Source organism: Pleurodeles waltl, chromosome 4_1, assembly GCF_031143425.1.
Source record: "Pleurodeles waltl isolate 20211129_DDA chromosome 4_1, aPleWal1.hap1.20221129, whole genome shotgun sequence".
In the NCBI taxonomy this organism is placed as follows: Eukaryota; Metazoa; Chordata; class Amphibia; order Caudata; family Salamandridae; genus Pleurodeles; species Pleurodeles waltl.
Window position 1 is genome coordinate 290,156,463 of NC_090442.1, and position 13,321 is coordinate 290,169,783.

The 13,321-nt window shown below is 41.9% G+C and overlaps 1 protein-coding gene across 1 annotated transcript in view; it reads left to right on the forward strand.

Moving 5' to 3' along the window:
- The window catches only part of POLR3B (RNA polymerase III subunit B), a 776,005-nt gene that overhangs the window by 503,040 nt on the left and 259,644 nt on the right, over positions 1-13,321 (forward strand). Inside the window, exons 17-19 of the mRNA XM_069228350.1 lie at positions 11,082-11,156; positions 11,425-11,523; positions 12,048-12,175. Coding sequence (XP_069084451.1) covers positions 11,082-11,156; positions 11,425-11,523; positions 12,048-12,175 — 302 coding nt within the window. The remainder of the gene's footprint in view (positions 1-11,081; positions 11,157-11,424; positions 11,524-12,047; positions 12,176-13,321) is intronic.

Below are 13,321 nucleotides of genomic sequence, written 5' to 3' on the forward strand. Positions count from 1 at the left end.
CTTTCAGCAGTGCGGAGAGCCTTGTTTAGATCTCTTCACTCTGGAGAGAACTCCAATGTCAACAATTTTGCGTGCTGGAGTTTCCAAGGAGGCAATAGCTCAGAGATGCTTTCTGTCTCAAGTGGAGCTCAGGCCTTCTGCATACCTTTCTGCCCATACCACTCCTGCCCAAAGTTCTCAAAAAGATCAGGAACAACAAGGCCAAAGTCATTCCTGTGACTCCAGACTGTGCATGGTGGGTCTGGTATCCTGAATTTCTGCAATTGAGCATCTATCCTCCGATCAGGTTGCCCCTTCGGGAGGATCTTCTGTCGCAGCAGCAGGGGAGGGTCCTTCAACTGAACCTGTCAACTCTCCGCTTTCTTGCGTGGAGATTGAGGGGCGATAGTTGACAGCTTTCGACCTTCCTCATGAAGTCTGTTATGTCATTCTTGCAGCAAGGCGTCCCTTCACCAAGACGTTGTATGCCTGCTGATGGGAAAAAGTTTGTGTTATATTGTACAGAGAAATCTATTGATCCGCTTTCTGCTTCTCTTTCTGATGTCCTTCTTTTTATTCTTACCCTTGCCTATCAGGGGTCTGCTTTGGGAACACTGTTCTGTCTTCTTGCGGCTGCCTGACCAACCTTCTTTATTTAAGCCCCCTATTGTAATTAGATTCCTTAAAGATCCTGTACATACATTCCCCCCCCCTCGCCTTTCATTATGCCTCAGTGAGACTTTAATTTGGTTCTTACTTTTTTAGTGTGTGCTCCTTGTGGGCCTCTTCACAATTGTGCCCTCCAGCTTCCCATGCGCAAAACTGCATTTCTCATAGCAAAAACATCTACCCAAACAATGAGTGAGCTGCTGGGGACTTTGTCATCCAAGCCTCCCTACTTGACTGTGTTCCAGAAAAACTGGGGCTTCTCACTAGATTGGGCCTCTTTGCTCCCAAAAGTGATGACACCATTTCATGCGGGCCAATCTGTAGCCTTGCCCGCTTTATACGCTCCTACTTATCTCGCCAAAGAAGAGAAGCGACTCCACCATCTGGACCCAAAAAGTGCGTCGTCATTCTCTCTTGACTGCACAAGAGTCCCGGGGGGATGACCAACTTTTTGTGAGGTATGTTGGTAAGAAGAAAGGTAAGGGCTGTGCAGAAAGAAACTATCTCCTGATGGGTCTTCCTCTGCATCAAAATCTGCTATTCATTGGCCAGAAAGCAGCCCCCTGAGGGCTTGTGGGCTCATTCCAGTAGAGCCAAAGCTGCCACCAACGCGTTAACATGTGGAATTCCAGTCCTGGGCATCTGTCAGAAAGCACCATGGGCATCCCTGCACACCCTTACCAAATACTATTAACTGGACAGTCAGATCCACAGGTACGGACATTTTGCCTGTTCTGTCCGGCAGGACTTCTAGTTTAACAAATATGTCCGCAGCCTTCCACCGGAGACGTTATTGCTTGGGTATCTATTCAAAGATAATGAATCTGCAGCTAGAAGTCTCTATCAGATGAACAAGTTACTTCCCTTTGGTAGCTCCTTATCTGTTAGAGACAAAATCTACCCACAGGTTCTTTAGCGACCCATCCATCCTCCCCCCTCAGTGGACAGATTTCTAGAGTTAAGGATACTGCCTTTCAGGACCCTAGTTTGGATAGATCAGTGTCAGTGCACTTCATGACCACTCTCCTGGTATGGAAAGTTGTGAAAAAGTAACTCACATCAGGATGCCGAGGTGGCGCCTATGTAGGTGACCACAAGTCACTTTTGCGCGGATGACGTCAGTGACATCATGCACACCCGATCAACACCACCTACCAGCATGCTGGTGTACTGCTCACAGAAAATCTTCCGGATCCAGTCTGACGCCTGGGAAATTCAAAGGTAAGGAGTCTGCGGCTAGATATTTTCTCTACCAGATAAGGTGCTACCGAAGGTAATTAACTTGTTCTAGAAGGATGCGTGTTTGGAAGCACATAATATGCAAGGTAGCAAACAGGCCAGCCGAGAGCAGGGTCTGTCAGGTAACTGAGTTAATGGCTATGGACAGGGATAGAATGATGGCAGACCATGTAGCCCTTGAAGTATCCCCCAAACTTATGGCCGACAGAGCAAACACTGCCTAGCCCAAAAGATATTTGTATTCAGAATGATTAATCCTTGTAAGTTAATTTTTCACACAGTTTGTATGCTTATGTGGATGAGGCGACTAGATTTTATTCCTCATTTACCATATGGAGCAACATCCATTGGTAGAGCTAAATGGAATAATAATATTATCATGGGTTTTACCTATGTATTTCGAAAGTATTTTGAGATGTGAGCAAAATGAGCACTAAACATGGTCTTTTTTTATTTTTAAACTGACACCGCCAATAAAAGATGTTAACAAAGCGGTCCACTTTCAGTAGTTCCAAGGCATTAATCACATTACCTCTCCTGCCACGTGTTCATGCTGGCGGTCTGAACACAGATCGCCAGCCCCCTTGAGGCCCGCCGGCGGAATGCTGGGCCAGGACATTGCCGACAGCTCCACATGGAGCCGTCGTCAATGCTGCAGTTCGGTGGGTGCAGCAGCACCCGTCTCGCAAATCACTGCCCGTAAGTTGGGCAGTGACCTGCGCGACAGGGCTGTGCACTGGGGCCCCTGCGCTGCCCATGCCAAGTGCATGGACAGTGCTGGGGTCCCCAGGGGGGCCCCGCAGCACCCCTTCCGCCAGCCTTTTCCTGGCGGCTGAAACCGACAGGGAATGGCTGGCGGAAACGGGTGTCGTACGAAGAATTCCGCCATCTTCCGGCTGCCTGGTGGCGGTAGCGGAGGTCCGCCTGTGGCAGTCCCCCATGTGTTTATTATGTGGCGGTTGAGACCGCCATGCCAGTGGTGGTAATTTCTGCCGCCGGCATGGCTGTCTCGACCGTCATGTTCATAATGAGGCCCTTAGTCTCCTTAAATCACACCAGGCTCTGATCATGCTTTTGTATTGCTTGCCTTTGATGTATATTTGTAGCAGTTACTCATGAAAGCATAACCTCCCAGTCCCTTCAGTATGTTGGGGAACCTTTTTATTTCTATATTCACATTATTGTGGAGCTGTCTATTTGTGGTTTATCTGTCTAAGATCACATGTTTAACCCGTGGAGAGTATAGCAGCCTGTAGTTTGCCTATATAAGCTAATCATTGTAATCATACAGCGTTACGATCCCCACCTCACGTTCAATCAGATTATTTATTTGGGAACATCTTAATCATCACTACTCCAGATACCCAATTTGACCTCTGCCTGTGCTCAGCTAGTAAGACGGTGGAGATGAGGATTACAGAGAAAAAGACTCTAAAACAAGATTGAAAATAACGAAACCAGAGCCCCCATTGTGGAATCCCCAGTAAAGGGTAAGACTGAATATAACACTATATTGTAAACTGTCCTAAAGAAGTTGAATGAGGTGCACAACATAACTCCGAGCTCAAAACACAATACTGATCTTTTTACAGATGGAAACGGTGGGGATTAGGAAGAACCTGAAACAACTTAAATTCAAGGTGGCCAATGTAGAATTTAGAAGACACTACCAACCTTTAGTCTAAACAGCGGAGTAAAGCAGACAAGAGTGCCCAGGCTTTAGAGGTCACTGACCTGGTGGACCGGAGTAGGAAAAGTAATCTCAGAATTTTCATCCTCCCACAAGACGCAGAGCTTTCAGTCTAGTCACCCATTCCTGCCTGGGAATCTTAGCTGCCAACAACTCTGAACATGTCCTTCTCGAAAGACTTGCAAATTGAACTTGCACATAGTGCCCCCTCCTTCAAACCAAAGGTTCTGCATCGCCTAGACCGATGGCCTTCAAACCTCTCTGACATCAACATACCAAAATGGTTCTTGCTTGCATGCAGAAAGTTTTTTAAAAAATATCTCACGGGAAGGTGCCAAGATTTCCATAATTCAGGACTTTCCCTGGCACACTGTAATATGAAGGAAAGGCTTGAGGAAAAAACAATCTTATATGTCTATCCCACGTTCCTTTGTTGGCCGTTTAAACTTTAAGATCACCTATAAAGTTCAAACTCACATATTTCTTGAACCCTACAAAGTAGAGATTTGTATCACAAGCAAATCAGACTAAGGCGTGGAAACATGAACTCAAATAATGCTCTCATCCCCCAATGTTTACAGGGACCCTTATATTTGGTTAGCATTGGTTCTGTTTTGGGCAGTATACACACATTATTTTCATTACCATCATTACCTAAACATCGCCCACTCAAGTTTCCAGGTAGATTCTCCATACTTGCACACCAACATCATTTTACAGCATCTCTCGTCATCATTAAATTACTCCATTCTCATGTATTCTTTGGTTAAACTTACCACACTTTATATGCCATACATCAGTCATCATCCTCAACATAAGCTCCTGCTCACTCACCTGCAATTCTACTAGGCATACTTAAATGCCCACATGTGCTATGCACTCATCATTTCTAGTGATTCCCGATATCCCTATTTGTTATGATAATTGACATCTATAATAAATGCTGCATGCTAGCCTCAAGGCAGTATACAATCATAGCCAAAGTTAACCTCTATGGCTCTCAGGGCCCCACACCATCCGAAATCACTCTTCCGGCTGACATCAGATAGTAGGTAATCACGTTTGGTTTGTTGGTTTGGTCTTATTCAAGGTACGTGCTAGTATGCTCGTTTCTACAGCTGTTCTACAAATGTGTGGTAATTATTATGTGTAAACTAGGTTTTACAAAGATTTTGCTCAGGTCACCAATTTCCATAATACGACTTACACTATTTTGAATCGTTTAGGTGTATTTTTTAAGATATAACTGGTATGCAATCAGTGGTGGCGGCCGCCGCATAACTCAAGGGGACGGGGGAGACGGAAATGAGGTGAATATAAAAAATAAAAATAAAAGGCTCTTATCTCGATGCCTCCATTCCTGCTGCCTCGCCCGTCTCTTCTCTTGTGGTGTCCCAGTATTCACTGCTGGGACACCAGCACAGGGTCCCTAGCAATCCTGGCACTGCTTTCATGCTAAACTTAGCATGAAAGCAGTGCCAATATTGGTCAGAGGGGCTTGGACTGCTGCTCAGACACAGCCCTGAGGTCTGTGCAGTTCCTTCAGCCTGGCTGTTGAACACACCCGGGCTGGAGAAACATCAGTGCGATGTGTGTTTGGCCGGCCTTATCGTGTGTTTGGCTGGCCTGAAACAACCAGCCAAACACACATGTGCACTTAGTTCACTCCATTCCTCATCACCCCTCCTACCTCCCGTGACCCAGCCCCGCCCCTCCCTGAACTGCTGGCTAAACCAGCTGCAGAAAAATAAAACAAGTATTGTTTTATTTTTCTGCTGCCGGCTCAGGCAGGGGGACAGCCCTCCTTTGCCATAGCGAAGGAGCCACCCCTGTATGCAATGCACGTTTTGTGCAACTTTCAACATTATTCACAGGCTGAACTTTACTAATTAATGTAAAAAATAAAAAAAATATGTATGTACCATGTAGCCAGGTCTGTTTTTGTTTTTTGTAACTCTAGCATTTCAATGTTTTATTGGAGAGTAGGGCCCCCTCCCCTCATTTGTTCCATCTTATCTTGGTTCTCCACCATAGCCTCAAGCTACAGTATTGGGAACCTGTTGGTATCCCAGAAGGTGATTATCCCAGTGTGTTGGTGCTCTCTCTAGGGGCTGTTTCTGTCTTCTCTTTTCTGCTACTTACTCTACTCTGCAGCATTCCACTTCTTAACTGTCCTTTACCTTTGACACCTGGTTTTACTCAAGCAGACATGTGTTCATAACCATTCTGGCAACCTATCTCTTTTGTATCTTTATGGCATTGTGTAGGACAAAACAAAGTTACATTACACAATGGCTTTTCTCATAAGTGCTTGGGTTCCCTTTATTTTCAGAGGTATGCGCTTGTGATCACCTGATACGCTCTGTCACTCTTACACATTCCCATTCAGCAAGGTGAAAATACTCACACTATGGAAATGACATCCACCAATAAATTATTTTCTTTAAACACTAAAGGTTGAAACCACCCAGGTAAAAGAAATAAGGTTCTAGATTACTGCACTAAATTGAAATCAGACATAGCCTTTCTTGAAGAATGTAAAATTAGTTACCATGAAGCTATCTGTGGAAAAATGACTGAGTTAACAATGTATCTTCCTCTGATGTCAAAGGTAAAGAGAATTGAGTAGTTACATTAATATCTAACTGCTCCAGACTAAACATCATTACCTCCGAAAACAATGATGAAGGGGGAAACTTGCCAACGGGATGAAGGATTTATTTGCTATAAATGTTTATGCTTCTGATATTGACTTTCCTCAGTTTTGGCAATCGCTGAACAAAAAATTGGCGCTTTTACTGCAGGATGTGCATATTGTTCTAAGCTGTGATTTTAACCTCCTGAAGGACGGCCTACTAGATAGAGAGACAATCGAATTATATATTTAGACCTTCCAGGGAACACAAATAGATGTGCAGACTTTGCTTAATTCACAAACTCTGTGATATCTGGAGAATTCACAGTCCAATGGGTGGCAAATTAACGCTCTTTTCAGTCACACACTAGAACTACACATATTGATTTTCTTCTTGTGGAAACCAAGCTAATTAATATTTACAACAGAAACTACCATAGATCCCGTGGTGATTTCAGATCATGCATGCCTTACTCTATCCATTCAAATTATGGCGACCACTCCTATTAAATCGTGGCATATGAATCCAGAACTATTCAAGGACAGGAATATCATTAACGACCTAAAAAACCTAAATTGAGCTGTTTATCATTAACATTAAGACTCCATTTCCTCTCCAGCAGTCGTATGGGACACTATAAAATGTTAAACCAGGGGTCTAATTTTAAGTCATATGGCAAGAAAAAACTGAGCTGTCAAGCGCAAATTGGACAAACTAGCAAAATACTTAAAAGAAATGGAACAGAAGCTGTGGAACACAGAAAACATGTCCCAGCAGGACACTCTCAAAAAGCTGAAATACAGGGTAGTGAAATATATAATAAAGTATGTACTTGTTTACGGGACAGGTTGCTTCATAAATCTACTTGTCCTGTAAAAAAATAAAATAATCTGTTGTCCCTTAGGTGCCGTGCAGTACGGCTATAAATCATGACCGTACTCTCATTATATATGAGCTCTGATAATATCCTCTCCGATTATGCCAGGGCACATACTATAATAGGGTTTGAATTCTAGCAATTCCTGCATCTTGCCACCTTTCTATATATATATATATATCTTCATACTGGGGCTGGAGGTACCGTTAAGCAATAGTTTCAGTGTTGGAATGCACTTTGGAGTCTGTGCAAACCTACTAACTTGCGTGTTTCAGGGAAAATAGTGTTTGGAGGTAAAGTGTACTTGCAAACGCTCAACAGATTTGCACATGCATATTGGCTCCTGCTAAAATGCAGTTCATATATATTTTCTAGGAGTACGATTTCCTGGCCTACTTCTGTAAATTATTGTGAATTCATGAACGCTGTAAATCTTCACAAATGGAAAGGCATGCAATAGAGCGTGCACCTTTGTGACTTTATTTAAAAATGTGGCCCATAATTACATTTTAAGTTAACAAGCCCTTTTGTTTTTATTAAAATTCTCTCTCTGTCTATCTGTTGACTGGCTTCACTGTGAATTACAGCATTCTGCTCTTTCATAAGGAAGTTTTGTTCAGTGCCAGAGACTACTGTGGCAATGTGTGCTTTTTGAGACCAAAATTATTATTGCTTTTTGCCAATGTTTATTATAACGGTGAGGGCCTGGCAGCTCTCACAACAATAATGTTTCTCAAATACTATGTAAAAACAATGCACCCTGGCAAAACCAAAAGGCTGACCACCTATGTCAGACCTATTGGCTTTGCCAATGACTGTTTATTTTCATGTTATCCATAATGTTGTTGAAGCTGGGTGCACCGATTTTCCATTATGAATATGTTTTGGGAATACTAGCATGCATCAACACATTTTAGTAGATGATGCTACAGGGAAATGGTACCTAACATTTCGTAGTATTTTAGCAAAAAAAAATTCCTAATTGCATTTTTTTGTGATCATTTATTTTGCAAGCAAAGACTCATCAATTTTGCGTTCGAACGTCCTCAGATATTTGCATCTATTCAGAGAACATTCTGGGAGTATTATATGATGCCTCATATTGTTAAACTTTACAAATGTGTACACATTTTTATGCTGGGACCACAGTCAGCAGTACAGTCCGAGCTTACAACATTTCCTTAGAGCGCTCACCCTCCTATTCAAGGCTTTACAATAATGAACCATAAATACAAGTTTGAACAGCATTAACATATGGACGCAAATATGACCTTAACTGCAGACAATTCCCTACCCTGATCCATAATGTGATACTGTGAAGTGGCAGCCAAGGGGTTTGTACTGCAGGGTTGGGCCTACTTATGCCAGTGACAAAATAAACATGAAGATTTGATGTCCTTTGCCCCCAAAAATATGTCTTTGGAGTCGGGCTACAGAAATTCCACAACCCTATCAAATATGACTATAATAAGATAGGCGGTACTAGAACCCACCTATGGGTGCAAGCTCAAAAAAAAGAAAAAAAAATCTATTGCATTTCATTGAAGCAAGGAAGATCCTTGCTGCTTTTCTAAAAATTAAAAATGATAAAACCACAACTACCTGCATTAGGGATAAACATGGGAAGAATTTGACTCAAGAGACAGATATAATAAATGTCTTCATGGATTTCTGTGGCAACCTACACAGAGGCAATCATTCCATAACAAAAGGGAAAAACTGAATTCCTGGGGAAGATCTCTGCTAACACATTTTCAAAATCAGGTAAATGGGATCTAAGTAGAACTTTTGATGAAAAAGAAGTCCTTGACACCATCAAATCCTTTCTCTTAGGAAGGGTGCCAGGCCCCCGACGTGTTCCCAATTAGCTTCTTTAAGAATTTCTGAGACACAGTCTCTGACCTCCTACTAACTGCTCTCAAGCACTACGCATCTACAGGAGAAATCTCAGGCTCTGCAGTCAAGCTACCATCGTTGTAATTCCAACAGAAGGAAAAGATCACCAAAATCAAACCGAATTCAGACCTGTATTCTTACTAAAGATGTATATGAAAATATGACAAGATCTTAACCAGACACCTAGAGAAAATAATCCCCAAATCACAGACTTGCTCTGTCAAAGGAAGAGTGGACAGTGACAATACTCGCACCTTTTGTCACATCATGGAGAAGGCCTGCCTTTCCAAATATCCAGCCATCGACTTGGCTTTAGTTGCGGACAAGGCCTTTGACAAAGTTGACTGGCCTTAATTGTAGGTGGTGCTTCATTACTGCGATTTAGGGACATTAGTCTTTAAGATGGTCTTGGTACCGTACACTCAACCTACAGCAAGAGTAAGAATCAATGCCTGTGTATCTGACTCTATTGCCTTAGGGTAGGGTACACATCAAGGTTGTCCCCTTTCATTCAACACTCCTTCAGTCCATAAATGGCTGTGAAAAAAAAATGAAAGGTTTCCACTTCAAATTTGTTAAGCTTGAAGACTGCTGCATATGCAGAGGATATTTTGTTTTTTGCAGAGTTGGATGACTCTGCCATCGCAGCTTTTTGTAACTTATCCTCAACTTCTCTAGGGTTTCAGGTTATACACTGAATAAATAAAGACAAACTGATTCTCTGCTACTAACTCGTTGTGGCTACGGGAATGTGTTAAGGGTAGCGGCCTGCACTGGCAATCAAAATATATCAAATAATTATAGTACAGAAGCCCTACCAGAATCTCTAAAATAGAACGAACAAAAACTAAAGTCCTCTTGAAAGATTGTGCTCCCAAACTTATATCAGGTGGGGTAGATTAGAAACCCTCACACATAACCTTTAGTTTGCAGCTTGCATGTTACCAATTGGGTTCTCGAGCAGTTTCTTTAAATCCATTGACAAACTTACAGCCATGTTTTTGTGGAACTTCAAAAAACAAGGAGAGCTCACAAAAACCTGCTACTAGATCGACTCCAGCAGGGTTGTAACTGCCCCAGTCTTTTTGTCTAGTCCGGAAACGTAGTGATTCTCGTGGTCAAGCGACAATTACCCATAATGGCTCTCATCAAACAAGAATTAGCTTATCCCTATCACATTATCTCTGCCGTAACAAGGTAGCCGATCAGCACTTCCCACTCCAAACATATATTGTAGACACTACAATAACAATCTTGGAAATAGACAAAAAAACTGACCAACGAACTAAGTAAAGCAAAACTAGAACAACAAGAACAACCACATATACACAATTCCTGCATTAATGCACTCATGGGTCAGTAAGTGCTTAGCCATAATCTGTTTGTACGGACCATATTCTCTTGCGGAAGCCCTAACCCTATACAGCCTGCTGAGTATTGATGTTTATAGTTTTCTTAAAATGAGCTAGCATTTCCAAACACACCCCACCCTCCAAGTAGGAGGCTAAATTATTTAGGTCATGCAATCTCCAGAATCTGTAAAATCGTAAACTAGTATTGAAGCCTCCAAGCCTACTTGTGAAGTGAGACTTTCTATTTACCAGGTATCTTGTGCCTGTATTCTCGTCTTGTTTTTGTAACACTTAATAAAAATGTTCTGAACAGAAAAAAGTTCTAATCCAGGCTACACGTCTATCACACCTCATGCCTCAGCGTGTCTGTAAACATGGTTTTAAGAAAAACGTAGAAGGAAAATCGCTGTGTCTCTGTCTGTCCAACCCGCCACCCAGTATTTTTGTTACAGATTGCTTTGGCTCCTGAACTGTGACACCAGAGCATAATCATCTGCTGCAGAATTGTCCTTTGGCCCCACTCTCATCCTGCATCTGCTGGGACGCAGTGGTGAGCCAAAAATGTTTTACGGTGATGGAGAAGTAGTCACTAACCAGCCTATTAGGAATATGTTACACTTGGTATTGCAGTAGTTTTTAAAGTAAATGTAGTGTCTGCGCCATTGCAAGTACGTCTTGTAGTATTCTGCCTTGGAGGTACGTGGAAATGATTTTAAATATGTCTTACCATTTTATTCTCACAGGCCATATATAATTGTGAAGAATCAGAGGCCTGCAGTTACAAAAAAGCATATTGAAGAACTTACCCAAGGCTACAGGTAAAAACATGCACGAAGTTGTCTGGCCTCCTGTCGGCCTACTCGATAACTGCAAACAGAATATTTGTCTCCCTTGATGTGAATTTATTTTATAAACGGAGAAAGGTACCCTAGTTTTTATGTGAACTATGGCCCATATTTATACTTTTTTGCGCTGCATTTGCGTCAAAAAATGACGCAAATGCGGCGGAAAGAAAGTATAAATATGGACCTACCTGTCTATTGCAGCGGACCTATGCAAGTGAGATTGTTGTTTTCTCTTTTTCAGGAGTTTTGAAGATTTTCTGCATGAGAGCCTCGTTGAATATTTAGATGTGAATGAGGAAAATGACTGTAACATAGCACTTTACGAGCACACAATCAATAAGTAAGTATGCATAGAATAAACCAGATTATACTGGTTGGTTCAGGAATTTCTGCTCTGTTTACCCCAAAAGATTTCACAACTTGTTTAAGAACTGTTTATGGTTGGGACAGCTGAAAGGAATAAATCTGTCGTGTTTTGTGTGGTGGGGATTGATGTCACGGGGTACATGACTTGTGAACAAGAGTATGCTGGCAAATACTGCTTATAATCATGACCACCTCTGTGGTGTTGAGTTGAGATTCTGGGTAATCAATGAATGAACTGCTGCAGCTAAATTGTTGAAGTCCACTATCCACAGTCAAAGTTGCAGACCCCAAGCCTTACAGTGAAGCATTTATCAGTGAGATACAGGAAATGCGTTGACGCACGAAGATCGTGTTGGCCATCTCATATTATTTTGTATAGTTTGCCTAATTTGAAACCTATAGCTTCTGAGATTAAGGCCTTAATAACAAATGTGTCAGTTGCAGTTTGTGGAAAGCTTTGGATTGCTACTCGATACTGTTTCTTCTGCTTCATTTCAGACACACCACACACTTGGAAATTGAACCTTTCACTCTTCTTGGCGTTTGTGCGGGACTAATTCCGTATCCCCATCATAACCAGTCGCCAAGAAACACATACCAGTGTGCTATGGGGAAACAAGCAATGGGTAAGAATACTAGTGTTTTTTGTTCTTCATTATTTTGAAGTAGCACAACATGACAAGTTTAGCATCCGCAAAGGTTCATCAGAATGCATCATCATAAACTAGCAACACTATGCAAAAGCAATTTGTTTTAATGGATTTTGAATTTGTTTTACATTGCTACACTGTGAGAAAATTATGTCTGTCTTATTTTCTTCCTCCGCGTTCCCATTAATTGTTGCTTTTGGAGGTGACCCTAGATTAAGGCCATACCTCAGAGTGTCATATCTTTTTTTCAATAGATCAGATTCTCTTCATCATTCGCATATATGGTATCATTGTTCCAGTTTTACTGCCTCACTGGACAAATTATCCAGCATTCAGCTATCTTCTTCCAGGTCGTGCTTGAAGCCACTCTAATAACTTAGCTTACATAGTTCAGTTGCAAGTAAGGGTGCCCAGGTGGAAGGAGAGTGGGTCAACATAGGCGGCAACGCCAACTATCCTTAATACAGATTGTGCCACTCAACACCAGAATGCCTGGACTACAGAGCATACACAACCCAGAGAGTAGAGCAGCACATCATCTTGTACTTGAGTCAGAGAAGCCTTATTCTGCTATATGCAAATTAATGATATATTGCTAGACAGCACGTGGATGTACTTTGACCCAGCATTGACTGGCATTTTGTTTCTGTAGGTACCTCATTGGATACTACCCAATAGACAACACTAGGTCAATCATTTTAGTAATACCTTTTAACATACAACTGACATGCCAGTTTCTTCTCAATTCAAGCAATGGACCTATGTTACCTAGACGACCTTTGTCCGTATGAATACATTTGACCATGTAAGGATTCACAAAATGCAGTAACACGTTGACCCACTAAAACATAAAGGCCCTCATGCATGCATTGTTGTGTTATTTTAATGTTGTGGATGACAGGTTGCAAAACATGTTCAGATGTATTTTGGTTTATGGAGTACTTTTTTTTTGTTTTTAACTCTGACATTGTCATCAACATACTTTTTGGGAGCGGTGTGGACTTCTTTTGTTCAACACCCTATCCCACTTATGGCAACATTTTACTTTGACCCTCTAAAAGAGTGGAAAGTGGTGTGCTGCTTACTCAGATGTGTCCAGCTCAGGGTCAGTCAGACATCGAC